The 18648-nt window shown below is 43.6% G+C and overlaps 2 protein-coding genes across 10 annotated transcripts in view; one reads left to right on the top strand and one right to left on the bottom strand.

Moving 5' to 3' along the window:
* SYN3 (synapsin III) overlaps positions 1–18648 on the top strand; it is a 332551-nt gene that overhangs the window by 168119 nt on the left and 145784 nt on the right. The window lies entirely within an intron of this gene.
* Positions 256–18648, bottom strand: part of TIMP3 (TIMP metallopeptidase inhibitor 3) — a 49564-nt gene continuing 31171 nt past the window's right edge. Inside the window, exons 2-5 of the mRNA XM_044987081.1 lie at positions 14930–15012; positions 7376–7487; positions 6491–6612; positions 256–5066 (exon numbers count right to left, since the gene is read on the bottom strand). Coding sequence (XP_044843016.1) covers positions 4869–5066; positions 6491–6612; positions 7376–7487; positions 14930–15012 — 515 coding nt within the window. The 3' untranslated portion in view covers positions 256–4868. The remainder of the gene's footprint in view (positions 5067–6490; positions 6613–7375; positions 7488–14929; positions 15013–18648) is intronic.

Genomic DNA, 18648 nt, shown 5'->3' on the forward strand with positions numbered 1-18648 from the left:
AGGCTCCAAAAGGGATTTTCTTCCATCTTGGGCCTGGTGACCCCAACAGCAGAACCTCAGGAGAGTGTTTGCTTTAAAAAGAGAGAGGGATTGTTGAGGGAGTCCTCAGAAGTAGAACAATTGACAGAGGCTTAATTTTCACATCAGATCCAATGAAAAAAGCAATATTTGTGTATGTTAAAGTATATGGTACCAATTGTATATGGTTAAAGTAACAGAGACTGACTAACATAAGCGAGGCAGAGACAGAATATCTGTGATAGAAATAAAACCACTTTACTGCTCAGAAGAAAAAGACACTATAAAAATTGAACATTATGCAGTATTACCTTAAAGACAATATACATTCATTGAGTATAAAATTTATAAATAACATGGAGGGAAAACCGTAAACAGTGTTACAGAATTTAGCAACAAATATATTTCTTCGGGAGAACATTTTCTCCCAGGCTTCGTTTCCTTTCCCCAAATTTCTCTGACTACCAGGAACAGCAGAGGGGCTCAGTGAAGAAAAGGGAGTGACCGAGATACTGATAAAGCCACTACAACAAAAGCAGCGACATAGGCTTAGTGGATTTTTATTTTTATAAGGATTTTGGTGGACAGAAAACTTTGACCTGCATTTAAAAAAAAAAAAAGTTTGCACCATCCTTTAAATTTTGTCCCTCCCTCCTAAAATACAAAGGATTCATAGACTTAAAATATTTTGAAAAATGTTGAAGAAACATATAAAGTCCTGTGAAACAATGGGAACTCTTTCTTCCTTGTGCCTTCACTATAAAGTTCCTATAAAGTGGTGTGTTCATGGGCCCCCTGAGGTAGCATTTTGCCCCACTGGTGAGTGTGGAAGATCCGCGTTGATGAGTCAGACATATTAAGGGTATGTCTACACTTTGACCTGGGGTTGCAAGTACTAGAGTGTAGCCGGAGTAGCAGGAGGGGCTAGCTGACAAGTAGCATCCCTTTATGATGCTAGACACGTACTAGGAGTGACTAACCTGTCCCTCCACTGGCGCCGCCGATCAGAGCTAGAGTGGGTTTGTCTACTAGAGTGGGGAATTACACCCCAGCTCAAAGTGTAGATGAGGGTCATGTTTGGCACACCAAAATTAGGCCCTGATCCTGCACTTTACACTGTGGTGGTGAACTGCTCTGTCTGCACAGAGCCCTATTAACTTCAGTGGGACTGCACAGGAAATTCCACATACATATAATCCCCCTCCACCCTTTTCCCTAAAGAGAAAAGGGAAAAAACACCCCACTCCAAATTTTAAAAGGAAACCATTTTCAAGAAACAAAGAGCCCCCAGGCCGAGTTGGCAGTCCGAACATTCGGGTACTGTGCTTGTGATGAGAACTGGAAAGTGAAATTGGATTTGAAAGTGAAACTGACGTATCTGTTGTCCAAGCTCAGAGAAGAGGCAACAGAACTAAATGGAAATAAGGAAACTGCAAAAATAGTCTAGAAAAGTGAATTGGGTTTGTAAAAATGTAGTTTTAATAATATTGATTTAAAACCTAGCAAAAGTGTGTTTGTTCAAAAACTAAGGCCCTGATCATGCAGACACTGATGTAAGTAGTCCCATTGACAGCGTCCCTTTCAGCACAGAGCATGGCTGGTGGGGATGTCAGAGGCCACATTTTAACCTTCGCAACAATGGGGAAACAGCAAGATATTTGTGCAACGGCAATGGCAACCCCTGCTCATCTGGGAAAACACCACCCTGATGGGGTCTTCACTGCTGTCCTCCAGACAGAATGCCTACATCCTGCAGGGCCTGTTGTAATCCAGAAGGAGGGTGTTGTGCCTAGGCAGGTTGGAGTGATCTTCAGTGAGGGAAGGGAAGAGTAGATAGAGAGGCAGAAATTTAGGCACCTGACCCCAAAGCCCATGGAAAGACACCCATTGATTCCAAGGCAAGCTTAGTCCATAAAATATCTGTCCCTGATAGTATTCTTTTTAAAAAACCTGGAAGCCTCACAAAAGAAATGTATTTTGTGCTGGTTTCTTCCCTCACTCTTTCCCTCTATTTGGTTCCACATTTTAAAAAGCCTCTACAGCTGCATCTTTATTTGGCAAGGGAGAGGGTTGCTTTCCAAGCCCCCGCCTTTACCAGTCTAGCTGTCTGCATGTCAAACATATTTTTACTCTCTGCAAATATAAAATGGAAATCTGGTTAGGAAAATAACACTGCTGGTAGCAGGGTTGGGGGGGGGTTGTTTTTGTTTGTTTACAAAGCGCATAGATACATTACAGCCTACTTAGGAACACACATCTTTGTAGCAACAAAATAAAGATTTTCACAATAATGTGATTGCAATACTGTAATGTTTCAGCTATTTATATGATTTTAAATTATACAGTCAGTGAGCAGGTAAAATACAGAGCCACAGTTTAATGGAAATCCAAATCAACGTCTGACAACTCATCGCATGACAAGCTTCATCTCGCCTTCCAAAACTTGGAGAAATGGCTGTGCTCAATGATTTGATGATCGCTAAAGCACCTTTGATCAAATGGTAGTTGGGTCAGGCCTTGGTTAGCTCTAGTGATGATCACTCCACAAGTTGTGAAGTGCACGGGTGGAATTATCATTGCCAGAGATGCAGGGGTAAGTTCTGCTTTCAGTGACACCTGTGACTGCGCTGCAGTTGCACAGAGGAAACAGAGCAGAAATTGGTCTCCTGTGCTTATGGCCCAACTTGATGATGCCCAGCTCAAAAGGGAAGCAGCCTGATGTAGCACCTGACCCTAAAAAGCAACCTAATCTCCCCCTGTGATGATCAGGTGGCATTTTTAAGTGTGCCTTGGCACAAGTCCCATTGACTTTCAGTGTGCTGTGTGCTTCTAAACTACTTAGGCATTGTTGAATATTCCACCTAAGGTCCCTTCTAATCAAACAATTCTATGAAAATGCCATTTACGCCAATCACATGCATTCTGCTGTAAGGGTCTTCTATTAAATGGGCCAGATTCTCAACTGGTGTAAATCAGCATAGCTCCACTGAAGTCAAAGCCCCAAAACGATTGATGCATCAATCCCAACACTAGAATACACTCTTCCCCCTCTCACAATGGCGAAGAAGCCCCAAACAAATTGAAAAGATCACTGCATAGAGAATGCTATATTGTCGCTGTCTAGCATGACTGCAATGCCTTTTCTTGCTGACAACAGCTCTGCTTCCTAAGTGGAATGAACTGAAGATACATGTCTATGTAAGATAAATAATTATAATAATAAAAAACAAAAACAAATAATGTTGTTAAGTGTTGCCCTCCTCCCCCATACACTCAGTAAAATATACAGTCACCCATTTTGTCAGTAACCCCTCCTCATCAACATTAAACCTTAAAATATTTTTATTTAATAAGAAAATTTATATTATAGTTTTCTTAATAAAAACAAAACAGAACGAAAAAATCCTCCAGTCGACAGTGAAGCCAGGACCATCCCTTCCCCCATGTCACCTCAGGACGTGGAATAAGAATGTGCCCACAGCTACGTTAACAACAGCTTGGGGGAAACAGAGCACTTGACCCACTTGGAATCCATTGGACAGCTGAAATGTAAAGTTCTAGGAAGTGCCTGTCAGGATGTTGCTTTTCCTTGCCTCCCTCCACCAGCTTTTGCTTTCACTACATATACAACCGCAGCCAGTGTAGCTGTAGGAGGTAAGTCATGGTAGTTGGGGGTGGGGCACAAAACAGTGATTCTAACTTCTACTGCAGGTACACTGGAGTTTCAATATCTTTTACCAAAAATAAATCACTGACTCGGAATGTCAAGATTTCTGTTTTAAAACACAATCAAAGCATTCATTGTTTATAACACCAAATAATTCCACGTCCTGTCAAAAATAGCTTATGTCATTATGTGTATATACATCTTACTTCAGCTAAACACTATTTTGGCAATAGATTTCTTATAGCAATAAACCCTAGTGAGTCTCCCCTTTCCCCCTCGCCGTGGAATTGACTGATTTATTTTTAGTGTTGATAATTTTCATTTGTTTGGTTTAAGATGTTCAAACCGGAATTTTTCTGTGGGAGCTAAACTGCAAAAATTTCAAGAGCAACTCTGTTTAAAAGAGAGAGACTCAGCATTTCACCTGCTGCATTGTACTTACTTAGGTGAATTACCTCCCTGAATGCAGGTTTTATTTCAAAAACCTCACGATAATAATAAGCCTCTCTTCGTGTTCTGTGGAACCCCCGAACTTCCAGTGTGCTCTATCCTTCACACTGTGACTGAATGAGCAAGGAGGACATTCAGTCCCTGATGCTTTTACCAGACAATGCAGTGTCTTAACACCGAGTTCTCCCACTTCTGAAGTCAATCACACTTCCAATTCCCCATTTGAATAAGGGTTTGTTTGGTTTTTTTGCTTTATTTACTGATCTAGTTAATTGAACCAGTTTCCCCTTCAAATAGCTTCAATCTGCATAATTTGTGCAGTGTGTGCGCGAAGAGGGCTTGGGGAAGCCAGGGCAAGGAAGAAGGATATAGTGCCCAACTGGGATAGTTTTTATATTTTTGTTTTCCTAAAAAAATATAGATTATATTGCTATAGATAATGATACATAGAGAGAGCAAGGGCTCCATAATTTTTTTTTCCGGTGTGCAAACGAAAGTTCCCAGACAAATATAATCTGACTGAAATGGGTGATCTCAGAATCGAAAAAGGTGATTAAAAACAAATTCAGTATGACAGCATAGACTCTCTTTTTTTTAAGTGTTCGAAGTGCTAACATTTGCAAGAAAAACAGGCACTAATTTCATTGTCATCATCATGATCTGGTAGGAGTTATTGTCCAAGAGAAGCTCAGCCACAAGGGAGGGAGGAAAGGAAATGGGGAAGGGACTGTGCTCAGGGATCTGTGGCATTGATGATAGTTTTATCAGGAGGCGCCCATCCTCTGTACCAGCTGCAGTATCCTTCCTTCTGTCGGATGCAGGCATAGTGCTTTGATTGGGACCCTGAATGACCGATGCTGGAGAGCATGTCTGTCCAAAGACACTCGTTCTTGGAGGTCACGAAGCAGGGCAGGTAGTAGCAGGGCTTAATCTGCAATTATAATCAGCAAGTGGAATAGGGGTAAATTGAAGGCACATTTTATAAGACTTTGGTTTTAAATCAGAAACTGGTGTTTTTGAAATTCTTTTAAAGCGCTAACGTGCTAACTAAAAAATTAAGCCCCGATCTTGCAAACACCTAAATGTGTTCTTAACTTGCCCACACAAGCAGTGCCATTCATGTCAATGGCACGGTTCATGTGCTTAGAACAGTGGTGCGCAAATGTTTCCAGTCATGGCCACCTTACCCTTCCTGGGATTTGTCGCTCCCCCTCCCCCACCAGGACTTGTAATCCACAGATTCCCAAACTTTTGTTTGCTGAGCCCCACTTCAGAGATTCATGTCCCATGCCCACACCCCGCTTTTTAGCAGGTTTATGGGGAAGGAGTACCCTGTACCCACGGGGCCAGGGGTGGGGGGCACTTGCCATGTGGCAGTTGAGGAAACCTTCCGCTCCCTGCAGCAGTCAGGTAGTTTTGCCAGCCGGGACCCAGCTCCCTGCCTGTGCAGGGCAGCACTGAAGGGCCAGGGTCAGGACCGGAGTGGAAAGATGCACCCATGAGTACTGGCCCCCTGTTGGACAGGGTCCCCTACTGACTCCAGCCCTTGAGTGGGGCCCTGTCTGCGGTTTCCTTGCGCAGGCTCTGTCTGGCCAGGCAAGTGGATGGGACTGTGTGCCCCGGAGCTGTGCTGGAAGGGGCTCTCTCTGGCAGGTGGGTCAGTACTCCCGGGGTATAGCCTTTCATTCCCCACTCGCAGAGTCTCTGCTAACATCCCCAGCAGAGGAGCATAACTGCTGGGTTGTGACTGCTGCAGGAGCAAGGCAGGCAGGGAGCCTGATCCTGGCAGTCAAGACCACCTGCACAGTGCCCTGTCCACTTCCCCTGCTGGACAGAGCCTCCTCTTAGCTCCAGCCTTTCAGAGTGGCTCCATCAGGTCTTTGTGCTCCCCTGATAACCTTATCGCTGTGTTCCAGCTTGGGAGCCTCTGGCTTAGAATCAAGCATGTGCCTGAGTATTTGCAGGATGGGAGCTGAGTGCAAAGGGATAAGTTCTGAACTTTTAACCACTCAAAACGTTTTGAGGGGAAAAAAGCTTAACACGTTTTCCCAGCAGCTCTGCACACAATTTCACTAATCTGCAAAATAGTGTTTGTGAAATTTTCACAGATTCTCTCCCACCCCGCCAAATTATACCAAGAAGTTCATAGAAAAGGCGCAGGCAGAAAACTTTAACTTGTTCATTATGTTGTGAAACCAGTGAGGAGGCAAAATTTGTCATTTTGCCTTCTGTAAAAAAAACCTCTAGTGCTTTGATTCCTTCCCTGATAGTTCACCTGCATTATTGCTATCAGCTGCAATGAGCACAGTTTTAGGATTAGGCTTTTAATTACATCTAACCGGAAGCAATACATACCTTGCAGCCACAACCGAGGTGGTAACGATGATTTAGTCCTTTGCGCTGGGACAGAGTCAGTCGGTCCCATTTCTCATACAAGTTACACAGGCCAGTATAAACCTTTCCTTCATACACACGGCCTAGAAAACACAGAAAGGGACACAAATTAGTTGTTTTCAGTTCAGTCAGTCACTTTCCTGAGCCTGCTAATGTTCTCAATCCCATGTATATGCATTTAGTCACAGTTCAGCAATCAGTTTATTTTCTTCTATTAGCTATGAGGTTAATGAGTGAGACTATGGCACTTCCACAAGTTGGAATCTCTGTACCAGCTGTCAGAATCCCCAGCACAACCATCACATTCCCCTCTGCAACAGGGCAAGGTGTAAGTGCGCTGGCACCTTAACAGAGAAACAGGACTTGGCATGTGCTCTGTCCCGATTCTCCTTGCATCGTCATCTTAACAACTCACTTGGTCCAAACAGGCTTTTCTATTTCTAGCTCAGCAGAGCGGTGCCTTGCTGTTTCTAATCTCACTGGCCTGTACTGCAGTGGGTACACCAGCTCAGTTATGCATTAATGACCACTTATTGTCACAAAAAATGCTTAACACTGGCTATGTGGTTTGTAAACTGGAGAGATTTAAGTGGGGGGTGGGGAGAAGAGTAGAGGAATGTGTTACTGATGGAGAGACAATCCCTGGAGATTGGAATGCTACTGACTGATTGTCCCTGCATTCGACGTTTTATGTGATATTTCAGCACAGGGAAGCAGACGTGCACTGTCTTTAAGAACCTGCTTATAGAGCTGACCTACCTGCCCCCATTCCGTGTGAGTGTTTGGCAAGTACAGATACAGACAGAAAAGAGGTCCTGATCACAAAAAACCCCAGTAGTCCCTTACCTGTAATCAGATACTGGTACTTGTTGACCTCTAGCTTGACCCCACAAAGACTCTCTGAGGCTTCTGTGTAGATATACTGAACTTGTGGCATCTTGTCAAAGCCCCTGTACATCTGAAGGAATAAATAAAGACGTGTTAGACTCTAAGGAGGACAGTTTTTCAGCATGCTGCTGGAATTTCCTTTGGATCTCTTAATGATATCAGCAGGCTGTGATTCTGGGCAGTGAACTGTAGTACTCTTGAAAGTGAGAAACAGATGCTACTAACTGGACTCTGGCATACTGCAGGTAATGTGATTTGCAAGCCTCCCCGCACAAGTCGGCCAATACATTAGCATCTTCACCTACAACAACCCATTACTATCCAGCACTAGCACACCACCTTTCCCATTTCACCTCACTTCTGATTACAAGTGGCCACATCTCCTGGGCTTCCAAAGTTCACAAATGTCCCAAGCTATTTCTGGGGGAAGCTGCACAATTACTTTGAGTTTATGAATCTGGTTTCCTGTAATTTAAACAATTTCTCTCCCCCCAGGGGAGATTTTTTTTAAAAATAAATAAATAAGGCCCAAATTTTCCAGTCTCCATTATTTTTGATGTTTCCGTTTGGGTGCCCAATTTGAAGCACCTGCCACAAGGCCTGATTTTTGGATGTTAAGCACTCACAGCTCCTCATGACTTCAGCTGGGGCTTAATATTTCTCTAGCTAAAGAAACGCTTATGCTATGTATTAAGAAAACAGCCCTCTCCCCAAACTAGTACAAATGGGTTCCATATTGGTGATATTAGCATCTAGATTCTTTATTGTTCCTGTTGAATTTCTCTTCTGCTCTGCTCCCTGCCCCCACGTCCTCTCGTAAGTGGAAGCCCCGTTATGTTCAAGTTTCATAGAACTTTTGAACCTACAAGCGTTCAAGTGGATTTGAAATTAGGCAGAAATTAGTTTGACCTTCCCCAGTTTGGATCAGCAGCACTCTTGAAAGAAAACTACCCATCATGCTGAAGTGTGTGGGGTCATGTGGATAAAATAACCCCTAACAATGAAGATTAAGACTGGTCAATATTCTTTATTTATTTATTTTTATTTTGGAGGGGGGAAATTTCAATGACCGTTTTCCTGAAAATGTCAACAACAAAAAGTATTAGACTAAATTTTCATGACACTTTTCTGCTGGGGTTTTTGTTTTAGTTTTGCTGTACAGGTGGCCAAAATTTAGACAGAAACGCTGGAGGATGAGGGGAAATCACAATTTCATGAAGTTTCTCCCCTTAACTGCCCAAGCCCACAAAACTCACTTGAGATCAAATCCTCACTGGAACTTAGGTTCATAAGAAGTAGATGCTCAATGCATTGACCCTCACTGTCTCCTATAGATCTGCCACTATCCTTTTTCCCACTATCTTTCTACTGCATCATCATTAAGACCAGTTTTGCTAGCTTGAAGTTTCTCTCCCCCTTTTATAACTGGACATATCTAAGCAAAACAAACCCTAAAAGCTATGAATTCTTGTCATTGTGTCAATTGGGAAGTGTCCTGCATGCCTTTTCCCGTGCTGCACCCTATTACTGGAACCCCCTATGATCCCAGTGTCCATGTCTACAGTCATTGTTCATTCACATACCTCCTTAACTAAGTTCTTTCTTAAAAACTCACCAAATGCCACCTTTCCTTCATTAAGGGCCTAAACCAGAGCCCATTGACTTCAACAGACTTTGGCCCAGGCCCGACCACTGCTGCCACACTCCCATTTAAAAACACATTTTAAAAAAAGTCTTGCTGTGCTCTGAGATAAAACCATCTCCTGCGTCATCCAGTGACTTTTCTATTTGTCTTACCTCTCCATATTTATATTGCAGCTATCACTGCGGTGATCTAGCAGTACTGTCACTGTGTAACAGCAATATTATAGAAAGCAAAATTCATTCCAAAGAGCTTGTATTCTCCAATCTTACTTCTAATTATGCCTGACAACTATGTGAGGAAAGGATTTTTTAAAGTTAATCATTCCATACCAGTAGAAGTGCAAGCATCATGCTTGGAATATGCAAGCGTATACTTAACTGAGCATAAGCCTCACATTAAATAGTTGATCCTTGCATGCTTTGCCTCATCCGTGTGTTGCTGTCCTTGCAATTTTGTTGGTCTCCAGGGGATATACTTAGATTTCCTGATTTATGCTGTATGTCTGTAAATGGCCCAGTAGTTAGGGCACTAACCTAGGACTTGGGAGAGCTGGGTTTAATTGCATGCTCCTCCACAGACTTCCTGTGACTTTGCACAAGTCACTTTGTCTCCCTGTGCCTCGCTGCCTCATCTGTAAAATGCTCTACCTCACAGGGGTACTATAAAAATAAATTAAAGACTGTGAGGCACTCAGATACTACAGTAATGGGGGCCACACCTTAGATGGTATAAACTATAACAACAGGGACTGTCCTTTTGGATAACATCAAGCACATCATAGGTGTTTAACAGGTAACGAGTGATACTGCACTACCAGATGAGGTTCAGGTTCAATTTCTGCGTTCTCTTGTTCAATAAATCAACAGGGACTGGAAGCGCTGCAAAAGGCAGCATGCTCAGTCCCTGGAGAAGTACTTCACCTTACACTGCAGTGACTCCTCCAGCTGATTCTAGGAGCTGTACTGATGGGCTCTAGAGAGAGTCCCATCCAATCCCCTTCAAATGAAGGACAGTCACTGTGACATGGAGACTTTGGGGAGGGAGTGCAAACTTGTGAGAAAATATGGGAGAGGGAAGTTTTCTACAGAGGACTCTTTCCCTAATAATAAATAAATAAATCCCAAGCATTGTTTCTGGATACATAAAATACCCTGCAAGTGCCATTAGATTAGTAGAAGAAAGTCAGCCATAAGCCAGCCTCTCTCTTAACTGCTACCCTCCGAGTCATCCTGTCATCACAGCTGTGTATTTTAGGAAATCTAATGACAGGGAGCAAAGTATTAACGAGCACTGCATGGCAGTGCCTGCTACTGCTGCACAAGTTCCGGTTGTGTCAGCATTCCCATTAACAAACCCCATTCTTGGGGATTAGGTGGACCTCCACCACAGAAAAGCATATGCAAATCATCTGGTTCCTCTTATTTCATGATGAATTTAGTACTGTGATGTCCTGTGAGAGGATTATTTTCCTCTGTGAACTTTAACTGAGGGCAAATTAGACACTAACTCTTTCTTCTTGTGACTACCACTGTTTCACCTCTCACCTCACATTAAAGGTGAGCTGCAAGCTAAAGAAACAAGCCATTTTCTTTAAGCAACACTTTAGGTCAATGCTCCTGCTTAGCCAGCCTACAATGGGATTGAGCAAACAAGCAGCGTACTAAAATCTGATCTATATTTCCTTTTCAGGTCCCTGAGGTCATTGTGGATAGTTCCTAGAATGCACTGTGATATCACAGCTTACAGTACCAAGAAGTTACACTGGTGAATAGAGCCAAGTCCCATCCGCTCAGTGAAGATTTTTGGCATTGCAGTTTTGAAAGATGCTTGAAGTATTTTAGATCCCAACAGGGAATGAAATAATTACAAGATTTTCAAAACTACAAACCTCTGTGCTAAAAAACCTTCCACTGTCCTGCATCTATGGGCTGGTTCTATGCTCTCCATCCAGGTCCCTTGGGAGTCTACCTGTAATGTCACATGATGAATTGTGGGGCATCACAGAAGTGTGGCCCAAATGAATTCAGGGGACCAAAGAAGAAAAACAAAAATAGATTGTTATTACTTAACGTGCTCAATGCACCTCAGCCTGGTTAGCCAGACAATACAGCACGTGCTGCTGAAGTAAATGGCTTGTTTGTTTTTCATTTGCAGGTGCAGGAGGGCTTAAAGGCGGCCAGCAAACACTGACATGGTACTTTTATCATCAATGCTGTTTACAGGCAGCTGTGCAAAGTCAGATGCCTAGTTAGCTTTTCTTTCCAGCAGGAGTACAGTAGGACTTCACTGCGGTGAGAGCAGGAAAGGTGTACTACATCAGCTTCTGCTCCCCCACAGCATCAGCTGAATACCTTCCTACTGAGCACTCGAAGTGCAGCAGACAGACAGTGGGGTTTAAAAGAAGATGCTCAGATTATGTTTTGAAAGTTATAGCTGCAGGATGTTCCAGTTAAGCTGAATAGTTTGATTGCTACGGGTTCCTTCCTGTCCAAGGTCAGGTTAAAACATGTGACACAATGTATCACCCCCACAGTACAGCACAGTGTGCCAATAGACCCACACTGGCCAACACATGCAATCACTTATTGAAAATAAAACCTCACAGGCTTTTCTTGGGGATGCGGTTTCCTAACAAAATATTTTGGATCAACTTCTGCAAAGACAATTGTCCTCTTGCAGTCTTGGCATAGATACACGTGGATTAGTGCGATATCTGCTGTAAAGACCCCCCGCCTCCATATAGCAGCACAATCTAATGCAAACAGAACAGGAAAACTTCCTACAGTTTGGTTTCCCTAATTGAAAGGGTTTGGAGTACAGCTGGGTGACTTTTCACAATAGAGTGCAAATGTGGGAAACGCAAAGCCAGACAAGGTGCAAGAATTGAGCGGGGATCTTTTCCCACTCAACTCTTTCACCTTGTCTAGGTTTGCATTTCCCATGTCTGCAGGCAGACTTATGACCAATATCAGGGAGCCTGCTAGAGTCTACTTCAAGATGACTGCCCTAAATCCCAGTCAGAATCACTTATCACTGTCACACAGGACACTGTCATGAGGAACCCTTTGCTGACAGTGTGGTAGAACCTGTGTTATTCCAGACACAGGGAGTTCTCTCCTCTCTCTGAAAGTGGCTCAGACTCCTGGAAACCTCTGCTTGTCTTGAACTAGTGTCGGCTACATTATTTCCAGATTGGAATGCCTTCCCCCTCTGACAGCAGGACAGACACTGCTGTTGCCAAATTGAGGGACTTCTCAGATTCCCTTGTTGCTAAACCAAGGGAGTCCTAAGCACTTGAAGGCTGTCATGAAACTGCCGAGCCATATTTGATTCCCCTCTCCCTCTGGCAATATTTTTGAATCACTGTTGTGGATCTCGGCGAGCACCAGCTGACCCTCTTCATATCAGAGATGGGACAAACAGTGCTGTGGTGACCTTGCTATCAGTAGTTGGTAGAGAAGGCAGAAGTTAACTGCCCTTACCATGTCTGGTGGGGAAGTTATTGTTCACTTACTCTATGATTCCAAGATCAGGCACTTAATACCTGAAATCTGTCTGTGCGCCTGAAGACGGAGAGCGCAGTGAAGGACTAGAATAGCAGGAGATGCTACTCGGGAGGAGAATGAGGGTCATGGGCTGCAGCATGCAGGTGCTGAATAGCGCTGGCAGTGAGGTACACAGGTAGAGCTGGGGGGTGGCAAAGCAGGACTGGCACAGCACAGAGTGCTGCTGGTGAGGACTGAGGTGCTTGCCAAAGGGAGGGGTGTGGCTGCACTGTCTCGCGCTAGCCAATGTTATCAGTCATTTCCTTTCATGCACACAAAATTCACAGACATTTTTCAAAGCAAAGCTTAAGCAAATACATAAGCCCAGCACTTCACACCCTCTTACGTGAAGTGCAAAAATTCCACTCCAGGGAAAAAGCCCTGCTAAGGCTGACTTTGGCAACATGTGAGGTTTTGTGATAGCTTATGAAACAGGCTTTATGTCTCCTCCTTGCAGCTTTGTTGCTTAGCTATAAACTGCCTTATAAAGAGAGTTACTGTTACAAGGCAGGCACATTTTCCTGAACCTTTACTTTGTCTAATATGTTTCAGATTTCTGCAACAGCTGCCAAGGCCTTTTCGTTCCTTTTCTTTTATAAAAGACATAAACCAGTCTTATGACTGGAACGCTGCAGCCAAGAAAAACAAACTAGGGCTGATTTTTTAACATTACATAACAAGGGGTCAGCTGGCCAAAAGAAAAAAAAGTCCAAAGCAACAGGTTAAGTTCAATCTGTCTGGGCTGTAAGTAGGACTGCAGGTTCATCATGGTGCAGAAAAGGTTATGGGTACCATTTCTGTTTGTCCGTGACTTCCTGCAGTGAGGCTCTAGGTGGGTCACCTTCTTGGTGCAGAGGGACGGCTCTAGGGGATGAGTCTGCCTCTGACTTGCCCCACAGTGTTGGCTCCTGTGTCCCATGGGGCTAAGCCCAGCTCCCTGCTTTGGGTGTTACAACATGGCATCTGGAGTCACAGCACCACTTTCTCAAATGTGACCCAGTCACCCACCCCTCCCCAAATTGTGGCAGAGGGGCAGCAGGACCCAATCTGAGGGAGTGGTGCTTTGGCCCCATGCGCTAGGTCACAGCACCTGCACTGGGGAGCTGGTGGTCTCACCCTGGGGTACACAGAAGCTGCCCGTGGCAAGTGCGGGGTGGGCTCACTCTTCAGGACCCTGCTCTCCTCCTGAGGCCTTATGCTCTGGGTGTCAGGGCAGAGGCTGTTGCTGTAAGTAGTCAGTGCCCCCTCCTTTGTCAAAGCAGCAGAGAGTCCTGTGGCACCTTATAGACTAACAGATGTTTTGGAGCATGAGCTTTCGTGGGTGAAATGTCAAGGCATTTTTAATTTAAAAAAAAGTCAATCCATCCCAGAGCAGTCACTAAACCTAGGAGTTTGACTAAAATTTCCTATGAGGCTTGATAAACAATGCTGTGACAAATCTGCAGTTATAGTTATATGGCTTGGCACAGGGGGAAGTGTGGGTGGATGGGCTAGAATTGGAAGCCTTGGGACTGGTAATGAAATGTACCTCTCGTCACCCATTTAAATCTAGCCCAGGCTGAAAGTGTCTGAAAGCTACTCTCCCTAAGGTGCTGAGTGGTCTTTGTGAAGCATGTTTGCTTTCTCAGTCTGGCTCATACTGGACAAGTATCCATATGATAACTGCCACCATTCTAACTGACACGCTTGTTGGCGGTCTCAGCAGAGAAGCCAAGACAAGAAGAGGCTGAATGACCTATCCCCAGACAAAGCAGCAAAGAATCCTGTGGCACCTTATAGACTAACAGACATTTTGGAGCATGAGCTATCGTGGGTGAATACCCACTTTGTCGGGTGCCACAGGATTCTTTGCTGCTTTTACAGATCCAGACTAACACGGCTACCCCTCTGATACTTATCCCCAGACAAGTAGTCCCTCTAGAACACAGGCTTATTGGTAGGGCCACATAGAGAAGCCTGCACTACCGCTGCCTACACTGTATCTGCTGGGGATAAACAGGACTTCAGTATCCAGAGCTGTCACTCTGGCATCTTTCACCACCATAAGTGTTAAGAATAAAGGAAAACCCTAAATACTCAGCATTCTGTGGTAAGCATGGCCTTCAGTCAGTCAGTCAGTCTCTCTCTCTCATATTCTGTAAATTGTTGAGCACACTCCACTCCCATTAATCACGATGGATGTTGAAGGTGCTCAGTAACTAGCAGGACTGGACCCTAAAAGCAGCCAGTGTTAGTGATCAGCAAGTAACTAGAATTGCCTTGGAAGCTAAACCTAGCATGAAGTGTGTGTACACACACACACACACACACACACACACCTACCTTCATCTGCTTGACGGTGTATCGCATCGTTCCAAAAGGTCCATCTTTCATGAGCTTCTTCCCCACCACTTTGGCTCGGATGACTGTAATGAGAGAAGAAAAACAAGACACAGTAAACAACATGGATATTGGGACAATAACATTTCACGGACTCTAATCCAGATTTTAGATTAGACACTTCAATTCAGCAAAGCCACATGGGTGGATGATACTGTAAAATAAAAATAAGATAAATCCCAGGACAAATAAACTCCAGATTTATTCTGTATCCGATGCACAATTACTTGCTTTTCCCCTGCACATATGTGCATTAAGAAATGTCTTTTTGATTCACAGGGGTTCAGCTGAGTTACCAAAGGCCACTGGGTGCCTTCTGACTATTAATGAAATATTTTCCTTCCAAAGAAAGGATCCAGACCCCTGTTAGGAGACATGGAATCGCTGAGCTAAACTGAGCCTGGTGCCTATGCCACTGGCAAGAACCTGGTGCAGAAGTTCTACCATGAGAGGTTTCAGCTGCACAAAGTGGCCTTAACTACTCCTCTGCCACTGTATAAGGACCAGCATAGCCTAGAAAGTGGGTGCACGGGCCAGGGAAGGGGGCCATGCACCAGGGAATGTGTTGATTTGGCACATCCCCTCAGCAGCCTTCACTGGTGGGGTTTATATTGAGGCCTGGCTGCAAACAAAAGAGAACTGTCCTCCTTTAGGATGAATACCCACTCAAGGTGTAGTTTAGAGCTGCTAACCACTCATAAATCTGGCCCAGTAATTATATCCTGTCCAATTCAAATCATTTGCTGATGGGGGCTTCTCACAAAATAAACTTGGATATTAAAGTGCTTTGGCTACTTGCAAGAAATCCTAGCTATATATGCTCAGCCCCTACGGTCAGTCACTCAGGGGACCATATTTTGTGATGTCAACAATGGTGGTGTCATTTAGTGAGGGAAAATCATCCCCATGCAAAGGGCAAGAACAAAGCCTACATACACTGTAAAGTCCACTTAAATCCTCAAAATAGGGCTAAAGTCGGACCTAAGGGCTGCACAATCTTTGCACTGAGCCCACTGGAGTGAATTTCACTCTGACTGTCTCAAGGAGGAAGGGGCAGAAGGGCATTCAGCAAATAACTGTCCATTTTTTCAAATTAATTTATTTCTGGTCCTTAATACTGCTCTTGGAGCTCCCAGTCGCTGTGAAGCCACAGCACATAGGTTTGTGATGTCAAATATACCAGGGACTCCCCTGGAGCTGTAATAAACTGGGCACTCCCAGGTCACCCTGTTTTTAATGTGTATTAAAAATAACATTAATCTGCACCCCCAGGGGTATCTCTATCACTCCAGTGAAGTTCCGTTTGTTTGGAATATCTCAGAGCAATGCATACTGGGTATCCATAGTGATTGAGAGCAACCTCAGGACCTTGAAATCAGTTTTGTAAGTTTTCAAATTAGTTTACAGTCAATTATTAGCAGAATGTCCTCCTGCTCTTTGATATTTGGGGCATTCAGCAAATAACTACCATTATCTTTTTTAGAAAAAAGTTTGCAGGTCACCTTCAAGTTTCGGCAAGACACCAAAGATTAGAGAGCAAGAGAAAGGCCAGAAGGAATTATTCATCTAATGCTCACTGCCCTAGAACAATTGTATCAGGTCATCCAAGCCGCAGAAGTGGTTTAATCTTTACCATGGCAGAAAAAATGAGCTCAGAGATGCCCTGTCCTGGGAAGGCTAAAGATTATCACTTGTCTTCTCCACTCCCCAAAGAGACCATTGAGTTTTTTAAAAACTGACCACAACCAATAATATTTTCAGTACTAAAATGAAAAAACCCTATGAAAAAGTCTTATTTTTAGTATATTAAGCCTTTCATTATGAAGAACCATTCAAACTACTTCAGCAATCCCTAAATAATCCAAAAGACACTACATTCTCATCAAGGCAGTAGTATAGTGAAGTATTTTCTGAAATAAGTTTTGGGTTTTTGTTATTCTATAGTGTTTGGGCAAAAAGACATTGGGGCCAGTTCTGCAGCTACTGTGTATCAGCATAAGTCCATTGAAGACAAGCTGAAGAGCTGACCCAACAATGTTGTCAACTTCTGATATCCCAGCAGCCAAAAGGACTGTATATATATATATATATATTCCATTTCCTTTGACCTTGCTGAAGTTCTGATATTGACTCCTTGGACTGGGAGGAGGGTTTACTTCTTTCAGAGAAATTCAGTACAACCTTTATGTACTGGTAAATGAATGCACGCCATGGGAAATGCTTCATTTAAACAGGGAAACTGTTACTTTGCTAAAAGGAAAAATCCTGCTGACCAACCTGGTGATTTAAAGGCCTGATAAGTTTTGAGTGATGGAGGATTTCAATGGAATTTTGAAATGCAAGCTGTTTTATGACACATCCTAACAGCTTCTAGATCTATTAAGTTTTTAAGTGACATGTTTTAAAGAAGAACAGGCTCCCCGTAGTTAGCAATTTTTCCTCTTTTTTAAAAAAATTATTATTTCGTATGACAGTAACACATAGAAACAGCAATCAGAATCAAGGCCCCATTGTGCTAGGTGCTTCATGAACATAGAGCAAAAGATGGCCCTGCCTGGAAGAGCATACAGTCTAATACAGATTAGTAACAAGTTGGTGTAATAACCAACTAGAAGGAATGGGGAAGTGATGCAATAAAAAAATCAGGTGTTTACTGTATTGCCAATGAACAGAGCAAACAGAAGTCCCTACTAGCCATCTACCTAGCTATTATCAGTTGGCAGCTCCCTTAGGTCTCAGGACAGAAGTATTTTGAAGAGGAACATGAAGGAAGAGAAGGTAGTGGCTTTATGGACTAGTTCACAGAGGGTGTTCTGTGCAGAAGATATGGGATGGAGGAAAGCTTGTGGATTTTATTTCTATTATGGCAGTACCTAAGAACCCCCAGTCAAGTATCAGGGCCTCATTATGCCAGGGATTCTACATACAAGTGACAAAGAAGAGAGAACCCCTCTGAGGAAAAGACAACAGGTGGATGAGAAAAAACAGGAAAGAGGAGGGTTAGGACTATAAAAGAAACAAGGTATATCATAGGAGAAATGGGAAAACAAGTGATGGAGACCAGCAGAAGCATAGTGGTGGTGGGGGGTCAAAACTTACAACTCCCTTTTCTGCAGGGAGAACCACGTTTTCAGGGCTTTAAAGGTAAGCACTAGAAACTTGTAATGGAATGCACTGGACAAAGAGAAGCCTGTGGATGGAGTCAGAAAATGGGGTGATAGGATCAGAATAACAAGCCAGGCAAATGGATGATTTAGGAAGCAACATTCTGAATGGGCCTGAGAGGAGTGTCAAGAAAACCAGGACTCTGGTGAGAGCTATTTCACAGAGAGCATGAGACAGAGTAGAGGGGACCAAAGATGGAGTTGGAGGCAATGGCTGTAGATTGCACATATAATGAGTTTAAAGGGAGAAGGAAGATGGGACAGTAGTTGCAGAGGGTCAAAGGTATGGGCTTTGTTTTATTTTTAGGATTGGGGAATCCACAGAGTTTTTTAGGTTTATGACTAAATTTCCCTTCAAAAGTCCAGGAGGCAGAGTGGTGAAAACTGGTCCAAAAAAAATCACCTGTTCAGTGTCTGACTTTGGATTCAAAGTCTTTCCCCATCAGTTAGAGCAGGATCTGGCTTGGTCTTTGCCAGTTACGAACTGCCCCCAACCAA

The sequence above is a fragment of the Mauremys mutica genome, chromosome 1 (assembly GCF_020497125.1).
Source record: "Mauremys mutica isolate MM-2020 ecotype Southern chromosome 1, ASM2049712v1, whole genome shotgun sequence".
Taxonomy (NCBI): Eukaryota; Metazoa; Chordata; order Testudines; family Geoemydidae; genus Mauremys; species Mauremys mutica.